Source organism: Mauremys mutica, chromosome 25 (genome assembly GCF_020497125.1).
Source record: "Mauremys mutica isolate MM-2020 ecotype Southern chromosome 25, ASM2049712v1, whole genome shotgun sequence".
NCBI lineage: Eukaryota > Metazoa > Chordata > Testudines > Geoemydidae > Mauremys > Mauremys mutica.
The window spans coordinates 4,763,062-4,778,541 of record NC_059096.1 but is presented as its reverse complement, the minus strand read 5'-3'; the positions used below and the strand labels follow the sequence as shown (position 1 = coordinate 4,778,541).

Sequence of the window (15,480 nt, the reverse complement as noted above, 5' to 3'; positions counted from 1 at the left end):
TGCCCAGCTCAGGGCACTAAGGAGTGGGAGTTGCCCTAAGAGCCATGCCCAGCTCAGGGCACTAGAGGGGTGGGAGCTGCCCTAAGATCTGTGCCCAGCTCAGGGCACTAGAGGGGTGGGAGCTGCCCTAAGATCTGTGCCCAGCTCAGGGCACTAGAGGGGTGGGAGCTGCCCTAAGATCCATGCCCAGCTCAGGGCACTAGAGGGGTGGGAGCTGCCCTAAGATCCATGCCCAGCTCAGGGCACTAGAGAGGGAGTTGCCATAAGATCTGTGCCCAGCTCAGGGCACTAGAGGGGTGGGAGCTGCCCTAAGATCCATGCCCATCTCAGGGCACTAGAGAGGGAGTTGCCATAAGATCTGTGCCCAGCTCAGGGCACTAGAGGGGTGGGAGCTGCCCTAAGATCCATGCCCAGCTCAGGGCACTATAGGGGTGGGAGCTGCCCTAGATCCGTGCCCAGCTCAGAGCACTACAGGGGTGGGAGCTGCCCTAAGAGCCATGCCCAGCTCAGGGCACTAGAGGGGTGGGAGCTGCCCTAAGATCCGTGCCCAGCTCAGGCTGCCCTGCAGGGGCTGAATTTCCTTAGGGTTCCAGGAAGATCCTGCCCAGTGTGGAACATGTGGTAGTTCCCCTCTCCCCTGGCGCCGGCCCGCTCTGTATTCTCACTGGCAGGGCCTAGCAGTGGTGGAGCTCCTGGGATTCAGAGGCCTGCCCCACGCCCAGCCCGCCATGCGGGGTCAGTGGGGAGGCTGTGATGAGGCTGGGGATCGCTAGGATGGGGAGTGGTGAGAGGCGCCTCCCGTGCTCTGGCCGAGCTGTGCCCTAGGAGTGTGATACGGGGGTGGGGGGGGGGGTTGATGCCCTGCAGGGAATGATGCTGGTTTCCCCAGAGTTACGTGGGGTGCAGCTTCATCCGCCCCACTGTCTAACCAGCCGCCTTTGAGGAGCCTGATCTCTGGGAACCCCCGGAGCCTTCCCAAGCCAGGGACGAGCGCACAGCGCCGTGCGCAGGGGTTGCTGCGCTGGGCATCCCAGGCACTGCAGGGTGGGAGCCTGTGCCTGGCCCCGGAGGGCTGGTCGGGCCCCTTCGGCTGAGGTTTCGGTACCAAGGGGGATCTCTCTGCCTGTGCCCGGTACACCGCTCCCAGGCAGGCCTGTATTCCGGGACTCGGCGCCTGGTGCTTTGGTCCTGCCTGCCTGGCTGTGCCCATCAGAAGGATAATCAGCAGCAAAATCCTCCAGCCTGCCCCTGCTAGGGCCAGCGAGCCCCCCAGCCCCCGCACGAACCCCTCGCTGGGAAGGGGCTCGGCTGAAGGAAGAGACGACGCTCGCTTGGGCTCTGGTGCCAGACGTGGCGCTTACGCTCTCCCCTCCCTCTTGTCTTTGTGCCGCTGCAGGACCCCGGGTTTGCAAGCCAAGCACTTATCAACAAGAAGCTAAATGACTACCGGAAAGTGAGGTAAGGGCTCCGCGCGCCGGCTGCCGACCTGCTGGGGGGAGCTTCCCCAGTGGTTAGCGCGCTAGCCTGCCACGTGGGAGACCTAGGTTCAGTTCCCTGCTCTGCCACAGACGCCCTGTGTGGCCTTGGGCAAGTCACTTAGCCTCTGGGTCCAAGGAGCTGATTGCCTGGGAGGGTCGATACCTCAGAGATGGGGACTAGAGCAGTACCATGGACAGACAGCTAGCAAACCTTCTGGGTGGCTGCACTGTGGGCGAATATCCAGAGGATTGTGGGTGGTTGGAGAGACAGGACTCCTGGGTTCTCCGGGGCAAGTCACTTAACGCTCTGTGCCTGTAAAATGAGGTTCGTAATACTGACCTGCCTCCTTAAAGCACTTTGGGCCCTCAGCAGAAAGGTGCAGCGTGTAAGTGCCTGAGCTCAGGCCCGGCCTGGCCACAGAAGTGAATTGGCACCGAGTGATCTAGATAACCGGCTGCCGTCCCTACCGGAGCAGCACGTCGGCCGGTTTCGTGTCAGGAAATTACCGGATTTAACCAAACCGACGTTAAGCACCGGGTGAATCCGGTCTGAGGGCACCTTGGCCAGAGGTTTACACTGGTGCAGCTAGAGGAACTTGAACCCAAGTTGGATTCAACTGGTGGCACTTTCCATTAGGGACCAGAGCTCGGAAGAGCTGGGAGCCTGCTGGGGGGGGGATTTCTAACTGACACTGAGAGTGGGGCAGAGAAGGCCAAGCCAGGAACCGGGAGAACCTGCATTGCGCATGCTGGAGGAGGTGCCCTCGGATACTCCTGTAACATTTGGGCAGCAGAGGGTCTTGCCCTTGCTGCACTGGGTGTGCCCAGGAAGGGGGAGCCCACTGCAGTGTAAAGCACTGTGGGTAAATGGTGGAGTTAATTTGCATAGCTACTCCCAGGATGCCTTGCACTGCGGTTTTGCCACCAAAGCCTGCCCCCCTGTGCAGGGGTGGCTGTGATCCAGGGTGTGCTCGGTGTGAGGGTGGGGGTGAGAGGCCGGGGGCCAAGAGGAGAGGCTGAGCCCCCCCATCTGCTCTCTCTGCAGCCCCTCTGGAACAAAACCAGACTCTTCCCCCAAGGGCTCGCGCGGGCTGGGGATCAAGGCCGAGTTCCTGAAGCAGACAGGGACGAGCGCCCCCCGCTCCCCAAGGCAGGACATGGCCGTGACTAAAGGTACACCCAGCCGCCGGCGTGGGGGGGCAGCGTGCGTGGCTGCCCGGGGCTGTGCATGTGTCGCGGTGCATTGAGCGTACACCTGGCGGGGTGTCTGCATTGGGGGTCTGGGCTCTGTGGGGCGATGGGGATGTGTGGGGTGCGTGAGATTGTGGATCAACATCTACGTGCAGCAGTTAGGGGACCAGGTCAGATAACCCGGCCTCAGGCGCCAGCCATTTGCAGCTGATCCACGATGTGGCTTCTCCTTCGGCACATGCAGCCAGCCTGCTGCCTGCAGCGTGGTCCAGTGCTCGGCTGAGATCTGCTCTGGGCCCAAGAACCACCGGGGGGTGCTGGGCCCAGCAAGAGGAGGTGATGCTGCTGGGCAGGGGGCCGTTGTCTCTGTGGGTTGAAGCTACGCACCCGCCATCCAGGTGTGCTCCCGGATTCCTCGTAGCAGCATCCGCAAGCGCTGCGTTCTGCCATCTCTGCTTGGCTAGGAACCTCCACCCACCCTGGCGGATGAAGACCTGGCCTCAGTTTCCCCTGCCTTCGTCGCCTTGCGGCTGGGTCACAACAGTGCGAGAGACGTGGGCGGGAAGCAGTCGGCACCTGAGAACGCTGCCCGCCGGCACAGAACGCCGCAGCGCGTCTCCTCGGCACTGCAGGCTCCCTTGAGTACATCTCGCTTGTCCTGCACTCCATCCAAAGGCTCCCCCGGTGCCCCATGGCCAGGCCCAGGGGAGCGACACGATGATCTGACACTCCAGGCCGAAGATCTCTGCTCCTCGGGCCAGGCGCAACACGCTGCAGGGACCAGCTCGGCTGCGGGGCAGACGGCGCTTTCTCGGGGCTGGTGCAAAGAGCTTCCCGGGAGCAAAGGACAGGCGTAAACCTCGCCGCTTTCAGCTCCCAGTGCTCGGCGCCTTGCTGGGACCGGCCTCCTCCAGCCTAGACCCACAGCAATGGGCATAATTGTATTAACTGCCCCCACCCCCCAAAACACCCTCCAGAAACAGCGCTCCACTGCACATGCGCCTCCCTCGGGAGCGCACACCACACGTGCAGACGTCTGCTCCGTGCGCAGCCGGCCGGCGCTCGGCTCCTGCGGGGCGAGATCCTGTCTGGAAGAGCCCAGATCAGCACGGGGGGTGGGTGTGCATGTGAGGTTGTGTTGGGGGCTGAAAGGCTGGGGGGTGGGGCGTGTGCAGCTGCCTGTGGTGTGGGGGTGCTTGGGGTCTTTATTTCCCGGGGTCTCACTCTGTGGACACTGACCCAGAGTTTGGTTCTAGATGATGGTGCCCCCCAGAAAGCCCCTTGGGGCATCAACATCATGAAAAAGAACAAGAAACCTGCTCCGCGAGCCTTCGGCGTGAGGCTGGAGGACTGCCAGCCCGCCCCCGCCAACAAGGTAGGTCCCAGCCTGCGTCTGCCCGCTCTGAGCCCCCCGCCCGGGCGGAACGAGGGCGCGGCCCCGCCCGCGCTGGGCCCCCCGCCCGGGCGGAACGAGGGCGCGGCCCCGCCCGCTCTGGGCCCCCCGCCCGGGCGGAACGAGGGCGCGGCCCCGCCCGCTCTGAGCCCCCCGCCCGGGCGGAACGAGGGCGCGGCCCCGCCCGCGCTGGGCCCCCCGCCCGGGCCGAACGAGGGCGCGGCCCCGCCCGCGCTGGGCCCCCTGCCTGGGCGGAACGAGGGCGCGGCCCCGCCCGCGCTGGGCCCCCTGCCTGGGCAGAACGAGGGCGCGGCCCCGCCCGCTCTGAGCACATCTACCCAGCTGTGCCACCCTGCTCTGCCCGCAGGGCTGCTCTCAGGACCATCCACCCCTGGCCTAGGGATCGACTCCGCCCCCGGCCTGCTGCCCACTGGCTGAGCAGCCTGCACGATGCAGGGAGTGGGGGTCCGTGCCGAGGAGCGTTGGCCAGCAAGGCCCCTCCGCAGCGTTCAGGAAGCGGGGGGGGCCTGGGGACGGCTGTCGTTGCTGGGATCCCTGAGTGGGGAGGGCTCAGCCAGTTGCAGCCCCTGTGCCCTTTTGCGGGGGCTCTGCCCCCCCCCCCGCCGTTCTTTTGTTCTCATCTATGTTTCCTCCCAGTCTGGGCTCGAGGCCCAGCTGAGCCGGCCTGAACGGCGCTGCCGTCCTCTCTCCTTGCCCGGCTTTACTGCCAGGGCAAAGGTGGGGCTCAGCCGCCTTCGCTGGGGTGGGCTGGCAGGTGCCACTCCAGCTGTGCCCATCTCTGACCCCCCCCTTAACATCTGGCAGCTGCCGTTCCAACTGTGCCCATCTCTGATCCCCCCACCTCCTTCACATCTGGCAGCTGCCACTCCAGCTGTGCCCATCTCTGACCCCCCCTTAACATCTGGCAGCTGCCGTTCCAGCTGTGCCCATCTCTGATCCCCCCACCTCCTTCACATCTGGCAGCTGCCACTCCAGCTGTACCCATCTCTGATCCCCCCAGCTCCTTAACATCTGGCAGCTGCCATTCCAGCTGTGCCCATCTCTGATGCCCCAACCCCCTTCACATCTGGCAGCTGCCACTCCAGCTGTGCCCATCTCTGATCCCCCCACCTCCTTAACATCTGGCAGCTGCCACTCCAGCTGTGCCCATCTCTGATCCCCCAACCCCCTTCACATCTGGCAGCTGCCACTCCAGCTGTGCCCATCGCTGATCCCCCAACCCCCTTCACATCTGGCAGCTGCCATTCCAGCTGTGCCCATCGCTGATCCCCCAACCCCCTTCACATCTGGCAGCTGCCATTCCAGCTGTGCCCATCGCTGATCCCCCAACCCCCTTCACATCTGGCAGCTGCCATTCCAGCTGTGCCCATCACTGATTCCCCCAACCCCCTTCACATCTGGCAGCTGCCATTCCAGCTGTGCCCATCGCTGATCCCCCAACCCTCTTCACATCTGGCAGCTGCAACTCCAGCTGTGCCCATCTCTGATTCCCCCACCCCCTTCACATCTGGCAGCTGCCACTCCAGCTGTGCCCATCTCTGATCCCCCAACCCTCTTCACATCTGGCAGCTGCCACTCCAGCTGTGCCCATCTCTGACCCCCCCACCTCCTTAACATCTGGCAGCTGCCACTCCAGCTGTGCCCATCTCTGATTCCCCCACCCCCTTCACATCTGGCAGCTGCCACTCCAGCTGTGCCCATCTCTGATCCCCCAACCCTCTTCACATCTGGCAGCTGCCACTCCAGCTGTGCCCATTTCTGACCCCCCCCACCTCCTTAACATCTGGCAGCTGCCACTCCAGCTGTGCCCATCTCTGATCCCCCAACCCCCTTCACATCTGGCAGCTGCCACTCCAGCTGTGCCCATCTCTGATCCCCCAACCCCCTTCACATCTGGCAGCTGCCACTCCAGCTGTGCCCATCTCTGATCCCCCACCCCCTTCACATCTGGCAGCTGCCACTCCAGCTGTGCCCATCTCTGATCCCCCAACCCTCTTCACATCTGGCAGCTGCCACTCCAGCTGTGCCCATTTCTGACCCCCCCCACCTCCTTAACATCTGGCAGCTGCCACTCCAGCTGTGCCCATCTCTGATCCCCCAACCCCCTTCACATCTGGCAGCTGCCACTCCAGCTGTGCCCATCTCTGATCCCCCAACCCCCTTCACATCTGGCAGCTGCCACTCCAGCTGTGCCCATCTCTGATCCCCCACCCCCTTCACATCTGGCAGCTGCCACTCCAGCTGTGCCCATCTCTGATCCCCCCCCACACACACACACACATGCTGAACAGTGGACCCTCCCTGTGGTCTCAGCTCCTTCAGGCCGTGTCTGTTCCCTGCAGAACGTCCCGCTGATCGTGGAGGCCTGCTGCAAGGTGGTGGAGGACAAGGGGCTGGAGTACATGGGCATCTACCGCGTGCCCGGGAACAACGCCGTGGTGTCCAGCCTGCAGGAGCAGCTCAACAAGGGAGGCGCCGAGATCAACCTGCAGGACGAGGTGCGGAGCCCGCTCAAGACACGTTGCCTCCCTCGGCCGCCCCCAGAGCGGCGCGGGGGATGGACAGGCAGGAGGGGAGGGTCACGCCGCTCTGTCGGAGGGGGGCGCGTCGAGCCTTCGGATGCCTCCACGGTTCTGGCATAAGTACAGGGGCCAAGCACCAGTCACTCAGGATTGGCCCGGCTGCCCGTCCATCAGGACGGAGGGGAGGGCAGGCCAAATCTGAGGGAGCAGCATTGTGACCTGGCAAGCGGGGTCGCAGCTCCACTCATGTCTGACCCGGCTGCCAGGTTTGCCTGTCGGCAGAGCAGCCCCTGGGCGAGAGCCTGGCGTGGCCCCAGCTCCCGGGGTGCCAGTGCCACAAACCAACAGGCTGCAGCTGCCAGCTGTTACATTGTGCAGAGCAGCAGCGACCCCTAGTGGCCCAGCCGGCTAGTCCCGGGGACTCTGCCCTGTAATAACACCCAGCAGGCACAGAGCAGGTTTCCTCTCCCAAGCGCCCTGGGGGGCAGGAATGGGAATTCACCGGGGTGGGGGTGAGGGGTGGCAGGGACACGCTTTGCCTCGCATCTTCCTGTTAGCTCCTTTTCCCAGGGGGGCGGCGACGCTTGTGGGGTGCTCCCGCTGAGGGGTGCCAGTGCCACTTACACCCGGCTTGCCCGCTCTGCGTCCCACGGGGCTGAGCACGGCCGGAAGAGTTACACTCCTCACCGCAGAGGGCTCCCCTGGCTCCTGCTCCAGGAGCCTCCCCGGCGCCCTCTCGGCCTTCCCACCCCAGGCAGCCTCCCCCCTAAGCACCGCCTCCTCTCCCCATACAGAGATGGCAGGACCTCAACGTCATCAGCAGTCTGTTGAAATCCTTTTTCCGGAAGCTCCCGGAGCCCCTGTTCACAGACGGTGAGTCTGGGCTATAGCCCTACCCCCCAGCACACACAGGCAGGCGACACACGCACCCACACAGATCCACTGGTCTCACATGCGCACACACACACACAGCTGGAGGAGACACACACGCATGCACAGAGAATAAGGACAAATGCAAAGTACTCACTTAGAAAGGAACAATCAGTTGCACGCACCCAAAATGGGAAATGGCCTAGGACGGAGCACTGAGGAAAGGGATCTGGGGGTCATAGTGCATCACAAGCTAAATGTCATGAGTTAACGATGTGACGCTGTTGCAGAAAAAAAAAAGTGAGCATCATTCTGGGCTGTATTAGCAGGAGTGTTGTAAGCAAGACACGGGAAGTGATTCTTCTGCTCTACTCTGCGCTGGTCAGGCCTCAGCTGGAGTATTGTGTCCAGTTCTGGGCACCACATTTCAGGAAAGATGTGGAGAAATTGGAGAAAGTCCAGAAAACAGCAACAAAAATGATTAAAAGTCAAGAGAACACGACCTGTGAGGGAAGATTGAAAAAATTGGGTTTGTTTAGTGTGGAGAAGAGAAGACTGAGAGGGGACGTGGTAACAGTTTTCAAGTACATAAAAGGTTGTTACAAGGAGGAGGGAGAAGAATTGTTCTTCTTAACCTCTGAGGACAGGACAAGAAGCAATGGGCTTAAATTGCAGCAAGGGAGGTTTAGGTTGGACATTAGGAAAAACTTCCTAACTGTCAGGGTGGTTAAGCACTGGAGTAAATTGCCTGGGGAGGTTGTGGAATCTCCATCACTGGGGATGTTTAAGAGCAGGTTGGACAAACCCCTGTCAGGGATGGTCTAGATAATACTTCGTCCTGCCACGAGTGCAGGGGCCTGGACTAGATGACCTCTCGAGGTCCCTGCCAGTCCTAGGATTCATTCTCAATCTCTCTCTCAGACGCAGGCACAGCCGGAGGGGGCACACGCGCACACAGCCAGAAGACACACACACACAGATCCAGATGTCTCACACACACACGGTTGTGCACACACACATACAGCCGGAGGGGACACGCACGCGCGCACACACACAGCTGGAGGGGACACACACAGATCCACAGGTCTCACACACACACACTTGTGCGCACACAGCTGGAGAGAGCTCTCTCTCTCTCACACACACACCCACACCCACGCACCCCAAACTCCTCAGCCTCCCCTAGGATCAGGACTTGGAGTGCGGCTGGCTCTGGTGTGTGTCCCTCCTGCCCAGTGGTAACCACATTCTCCTGCAGCCTCTGACTCGCTGCGCTGTGACTAAACCCCACTTGGAGCCCCTCCTCTCACCCCCACCTCCCTACTGGACGTGTGACCCCTTCATTGGCACACGGCTCTGCTCGCTGCCTGGCGATCTGCCCTGGGAACCCGTGGCCATGCAGCACCCCCCAGATCCCCCTAGCTACAGACTGCCCCACTTCACCCCCTGTCTCTGCATGACCCAAGTGCCCTCTGCTGCCAGCACTCCCTGAGCACCACGCTCCATCTGTCTGTTCAGAGCCTTCCGGGTACATGTCACTACTCTCACCCAGAGCCCCCTCGCTGCCCCACGTCCTTCCTCACCCCTGTGCCCCAGCGTGCCCACCAGGCCCTTGCCGAATGCTGCCTGCGTTCTGGCCTGGTGGCTCCTCTCTTCTCCGCCCCTCGTCAGCGTCTCTAGCAGGGCACCCGCCCGGGCTTCACCCCAGCCCTGGCCCAGCGGGCACTGCCCCGGTGCGCTCCACTGGGGCCGTGCCTGGCAGGGCCATTGAACCCGGCCTCTCTCTGGCTTTCAGATAAGTACAACGACTTCATCGAAGCCAACCGGATAGAAGATGCCAGCGAGAGGATGAAGACGTTGCGGAAACTGGTACGGGGCCCTTCCCTCGGGGCTGCGGGTCCCTCGGGGGCGTGGGGAACCCTCCGCAGGTCCCCTGGCCACAGCCCTCAAGCAGGGGTCTCCCTCCGAGCCCCCAAACCTCCTGCCCATGGGCGGGGAGCAGGAGTCAGCCCCGCCCCAGGAACGACTCTCCCTGCCTTTCCAGTCTGTCTGGTAGGCTTGGCCTGCCCAGCGTGTGAGGGGATCCCAGCCCTGTCCTGAGGCTGGGGGTGGGAGCAGAGCCCCCTGCCTTGCTCCCTCTTCTGGCCTGGAAAAGGGGAGGTGTGTGCAGTGGGCGGCAGAGGAAGAACGGAGAGGCCGATCCGGGGTGAGGAGGGTCCTAGCGGGGAAGGAGTGAGGCTGGGATGGGGAGGTGGGGGTCCCCGTCCCTCTCTGTGGCTGGCCAGGCATTCATGCTGCTTCTGTGCCCCCCGCAGATCCGGGACCTGCCGGGACAATACTACGAGACGCTCAAGTTCCTGGTGGGGCACCTGAAGACCATCGCGGACCACTCCGAGAAGAACAAGGTACCGTTGCCACCACCTGCCCCCCAGCCAGCCAGGCCGTGTGGCGCAGCCAGACCCCGCACCCTGCTAGAGAGCCCGGGTTCTCTGTGTGCGGGACGCCTGGTGCTCTCCAGGGCCCAAGTGCTCCGTGGTCTGTGCCCCAGGCCCCCAGCAGGGCGTGGACGTGAAAACCTACAGCCGAGTCCCCGAGCAGTGCTGCATGTTCTCTGCATTGGTGCCGAACGGGTATCTGGGGTCTCAGCTGGGATTGCACGCAGGGCAGCCAGCCCCTCTTTCTGCTTGTGCGGCTGCCACGACACGTCTGCCGTGATCAGAGCTAGCGTGGGTGTGTCTGCCCGAGCAGCGGGCCCCGCCTCCAGCTCCAGACATAAACGTGCCCTAAGTAACTTGCCCAAGGTCACCCGGGAAGTCTGTGGTGGAGAAGAGGATTGGTCTCCCAAGCTCCAGGCTAGAGCCCTGCTGGCTGGGATATCCTCCTTTCCTGGACCAGGAAGAAAGGCTCAAAAGCCAAGTGGAGAGGGAGGCAGCGTTCTCTAATGGTTAGAGCAGGCAACTGGGAGTCAGGACTGCTGGGTTCTGTCCCTGGCTGTGAGTGTTGGCCACTGCCTCAGTTTCCCCTTCTGTAAGAAGGGGATGATCACCCTAACCCACCGGTGCTGGGAAAGTGACTGTGAGTTCATTAGTTAATTGGTTCATATGGGTGTGACGAGAGCAGCAGGGACGGGGTGCAGCGAGGCCGATGGCAGGACAGGGCGTTTGCCTGCCCTTCCCCCAGGCTGGGGGTTGATGGGATTTTATCGCTGGGATCTTACAGCCCAGGGCCTTGGCATGAGACTGTCCGATACCAGAGCGGGGCCCCCGGGCACAGGCTGCGCTCAGGCTGCTGACAGTGGGGTGAGAGCACCCCTGGGATGGGGTTTCCTGGGACCCAGGCGTGGGGCTGGCTGCCGGGACTGTAACCCCCTGCCCTGTTTGCAGATGGAGCCCCGGAACCTGGCCCTGGTCTTCGGCCCCACGCTGGTCCGGACGTCCGAGGACAACATGACGGACATGGTGACGCACATGCCAGACCGCTACAAAATCGTGGAGACCCTCATCCAGCACGTAAGTGACAGGTGGCCCCTTGCGCAGCCCTGCGCTCTACTGGGCAGGATGGGCCCCCGGTGCTCTGCTCCCACCTGCTCCCCCCAGCACTTTACTGGGCAGGATGGGCCCCCGGTGCCCTGCTCCCACCTGCTCCCCCCAGCACTTTACTGGGCAGGATGGGCCCCTGGCACCCTGCCCCTCCTGGGCAGAGTAGGTCCCTGGCACCCTGCTTCCCCTGCTCTTTGCCCGTCTTACCAGACTGAAGGGAAACTTGCCTCCTTGGAAGCCGAACGTCAGTGGGTCGGGGTTGGACTTTTCTGCACAGTCGGGATCTGCCACGTTCAGCTCCCAGTGCGGTGCGGGGTGTGTAGGCTCAGACAGCAGGGGGCGGGGGCCCCGGGGCAGTGGGCCAGGCTGGAGGGGATGGGGGGCGCCAGGCTGTGGGGTGGAGAGGCTGCAGAGGCAGATTGGGACTCATGCATTCGAATCTCCACGCCGGGCGGGGGCGACACGGGAGTGAATCTGGCACCAGCTGGGCGACCAGGAGCCAGTCACACACCCCCGCAGCCTCCCTTGCTCCCCCCTCCCCCTGAGATGTTGTCCTGCCGTGGTCTGACCCTCGTCCCCTCTCCTTGCTCCCGCAGTCGGACTGGTTCTTCAGCGACAAGGAGGACAAGGGGGAGAAGGTGAGTCCCAGGCGGGGGGAACAGGGGGGTTGGCTCCCTGGCTGCTGGTGGGCACCTGTCCAAGCCGTGGGAGGGCTGCTCACCTCTGGGGACAGCCGGTCCCCGAACGCAGCCCCTGAGCTCTGCCTGCATGGCCCTCGCGACGCCAGCCTGGGGGCAGCCTCTCTCCTGCCCCCTGCTGGAGACCCCAGTGGGGGGGAGGCCAGCTGGTTCCCTATGTGTGCACAGCGCCCCCCTCTGCCCGCGGCCAGAACGCTGAGCCCCTGGGGAAGGACCCGGCCAGGGTGAGCAGCTCCGCCTGGGGGCTCTCCCAGCACTGCCGCCCTGCTGGCAGGGCAGAGGGCACTCGGCAGACAGAGCGGAAGGGAGTCGGGGCTGGGCCCAGGGGCTCCTCCGCTCACCACTCTCCCCCTGCTGCCGTTCCAGACCCCTGTGGACGAGAAGGAGGCGCAGTCGGTGCCAAACATCGAGTACCTGCTCCCCAACATCGGGAGGACGGTGGTGCCAGGGGACGCCTCAGGTGAGGGGGCAGGACCGGGGGGGGCGCGGGGGAAGGCGCCAGTCGTGGGGCCGTCAGGGCTCAGCCGGCAGCACCGGAGGAGGAGTGACCTCGCACACAGTCCACCTCCACGGGAGTTACTGGGCCACTGCCCCTGGGCCAGGCCAGGGCTCTCCCCATCAGGCACCCCCGGCTGGGCAAGCTGGGGCTCCCCCTGCGTGAGCCTCCTCCCTGGGCTCCCCCCTCTCAAGCGGCTGCTGATCCGCAGCAGAGCTGGGGACCTGCCCTAAGTGACCCAGGAGCTGCCCGTCGAGCAGCGGGCACAAGCCTTCCCGGGCAGGAGGAGGGGCATTTCCTCAGGCCACGCCCACTGCTGAGGATTGGGTGTGATGGGGAGGCTGGCACCCAGGAACAACAAGGAGCCAATCACTGGCCACGGGCTGGTTACCAACAGCTGTTGGGCTCCCCCTAGTGTTACTGCCAGGAAGTGCTGGTCTAGTGTCAGTGAGTTCCCCAGGTCCTCTCCTGCGTATACTCCATGTTAGCTGCTGTCCCCGAGCCCCCACTAGGCCCCATCGCGGAACAGTCCAGGTAACAGCCATCAAACCACAGGGCTGCCCGTTGTTCCCTCACTGGCCAGCCAGCCCCAGCAGCTCTGCCGCGGGTCTGCCTCTGTCCTGTGCCTGGTCCCTCTCCCCCGGCTCGAGCTGCGCATGCGGAGCGCAGCAGCTTTGAAATGACATTGATTCTTTATGCTCTTTCCTTAAACGTCTCTCTGCTGTCTCCTCCTCCTTCTCCTCCTCTTCCTCCTCCTCCTCCAGCGGATCTCCTGGAGCTCTAGAGCGGGTACGGTGCTGCTGCTTGGGTGCATTGCTCATGCACTAATTCCATCGGGTGATCGTGCGAGAGCGGGTGCAGGAGGGGAGCCGGAGCCCTGCGCCCTCCCCCTGGGAAGAGCGCCCCCCGCCCCTACCCCACGGCGCTGGCCGCAGTGCACGTCACCCCGTGACCCACGTGGCCTTTCTTCAGCCATGGGCGGGGGGCATGCTCCCTGGTACCTGTTTGCCCCCCGGTACCCGTACGACCCCCAGCTCGACACCCCCCGGTGTGGTTCATCCCTCTTGCACCACCATTGTAGTCAGAGGATGAATGATCTGGACCCCCCCCCCACACACACATTCACCCGCAGCTTTGGATACATGGGGGCCCTGACGCTGACACGCAGTTTTCTCTGGGCATTGCTCTGTGAGGGAGCACAGGGGAGCCCCTCTGCCACCTGCCCGCCTGAGAGCACCCAGCAGCATCGGGTCAGAGGCCTGCTGGTCCTGGTGCCCGTGTCCCGGGTCCTTGGCATCAGCCCACCCACACCATAGCTGGGCGCAGGGGGAGCCCTGCCAGCAGCGTTCTGTGAATGCCAGGAGCGTGAGCCTGGCCATGTGAGTGGGTGCGGGGGATTCCTCTGGAGTCAGATCAGCTGGTGCCACCCACCCCAGGGGGCAGAGGTCATCGGTGGGCCCTTGGAAGACTCCCATCCCTCTGCCTGCCCAGGGTGCAGAGACTCCCCTTCAACCCTGGGTCTCTCCCCTCTGAGCCTTCCCAGTGGCCACTCAGCCCAGCCCCATCCCGGCTGCGCCCCCCAAGGAGCCCAGGCTGACCCACCAGCCCCCATGGGTCACAGCACGCTCTTCCCAGCGGTGGCTGGCTGCAGGTTCGGGGGCTGGGATTCCAGATCCTCCCAGGGGTCAGCGTTCCCCTCCTGGCTCCCCCTCTCATAAGCACCATCCGCGAGTCCCATCCCTTCGCCGGGGTGGGGTGCGGGGCTCATTGTGTTTGTCCTTGTGCTTCTCAGTGTGGTGGAGTGGGGGCTGGCGCGGCGGGTGCATCCTCTCCCCCCCCCTTAACCTGCTTGTGAGACATTGCAGATTAACACGCGGTCCCCCCCACGGCCCTCGCCTGTGCATTCCCTGGGGCTTGCCCCTCCTCCGACCCAGCGAGAGACCTGGGCTCGGGTTCGGAGCAGGCAGCCCGTGGGCAATACTGAGCCGCGTTGGCCCTTCGCTGCACACAGCCTCTGGGGTCCCGCCGCCCCGGGTGTCCCCAGCTGCTGGGAGTGGGCGTCGCTCCCTGACTCCAGCTGGAGTTTCCACCACCAGGGATCGGCCTGTGGTCCCCCTGCTAAACACCTCCCTGCACCTCCCTGCTGTAGTATTGGGAGGGGGGCATCGCCCCTGGTGGCTGCTCCCAGCTGTAGGAGACCCCTTCTCTAGCACCCGCGGAAGGAGCTTGGGCCTTGAGTCTGAACCGCATGGAGGGTCAGTGATACGTGTGTGGCCGGGGGATCAGAGCAAAGGGGGCCTAGTGGAAATGGGGATCGGGCCCCTCTGGGTCTAAGCCGATGTCCCCAGCATCAGAGGAGGGAGCTCCCCGCTTTGCACTGGGGCGCGTGGGCGCTGCATAACCCTGCCTGGGGCCTCCCCATCCCCAGGGGAATCCCAGGTGCCAGCGGGGTCACTCCTCCTGTGTTCTCCCATTGCGCCACTGTCACCTTTCACCCCATCCCTCCCTCCGTCCCGGGCTCGTGGCTCCATTCCGTCAGCGCCACTGGCAGGACCCGTCCGGCTGCTGGGTGGGTGACGGGGGCTCCGGCCACTGGGCGCTTCTCGGCCGGGTGTGGCTCTTCTTTCTCCTTTCCTTTTCTTTACCCTGTGGCGGTGGCCGTTCTTTTCCCACGGGCTGTGATTAACCCAGCGGTTGTGTGACCGGGGCGCGCGGGTCGCATGCAAATGGACAGAGGGACCCCGAGATCATTGTAGGCTGCCCTCCTGGAAGCTCCTCCCGTGAGATCAGAGATCCCGGAAAGCTCCCCCCAGTCTGGGGGCAGCCGCTGCCTTGAGGCGCGTGAGCCTCCACGGCTTGGCCAGCCGGAGCTCGGTGGAAATTTGTGGCTGAAACTTTTTTTTCTGGCATCGGCAGCACCAGAACATTTGACAAATTCGCATCAGTTTTGCCAAATTGTTCCTTTCGAGGGGGGAAAAATAAATCTGACGAAACCAAGGGCTTTGGGGACTTTATGCAAAGTGCCCCAAATTCCGCTGTCCCGGCAGCTACTCCTGGGCCTGGTTAATTTCCCAGCCCGAGCGCCCCACTGCCAGTTGCCGGATCAGTCTGGAGGCTGATCGTGCTATTGATTAGAGCCACCCGTGGAGGGAGAGCTTGGGGGTGCCCTTGAGAACTGTCCCTCTGCTGTGATGCCCATACGCCCCCTAGCTCCCCCCACCCGCTAGCAAAGACCTCCCCTGCCCACCCTAATCCCTGCTCTGTCGTTTGCG

General features: G+C 63.6%; 1 protein-coding gene across 9 annotated transcripts in view; it reads left to right on the top strand.

The window, feature by feature from the left end:
- ARHGAP23 (Rho GTPase activating protein 23) overlaps positions 1–15,480 on the top strand; it is a 121,439-nt gene that overhangs the window by 100,345 nt on the left and 5,614 nt on the right. For 7 of the 9 annotated variants that reach the window (XM_044999473.1, XM_044999471.1, XM_044999472.1 and 4 more), the window contains 10 exons: positions 1,397–1,458; positions 2,524–2,651; positions 3,926–4,044; positions 6,426–6,581; positions 7,400–7,478; positions 9,271–9,344; positions 9,791–9,880; positions 10,859–10,984; positions 11,611–11,652; positions 12,079–12,172. In XM_044999473.1, the coding sequence (XP_044855408.1) occupies positions 1,397–1,458; positions 2,524–2,651; positions 3,926–4,044; positions 6,426–6,581; positions 7,400–7,478; positions 9,271–9,344; positions 9,791–9,880; positions 10,859–10,984; positions 11,611–11,652; positions 12,079–12,172 (970 nt within the window). Of the gene's footprint in view, positions 1–1,396; positions 1,459–2,523; positions 2,652–3,925; positions 4,045–6,425; positions 6,582–7,399; positions 7,479–9,270; positions 9,345–9,790; positions 9,881–10,858; positions 10,985–11,610; positions 11,653–12,078; positions 12,173–12,972; positions 12,998–15,480 lie in introns of all 9 variants that reach the window. The other 2 variants (XM_044999475.1, XM_044999476.1) reach the window with 1 other exon arrangement.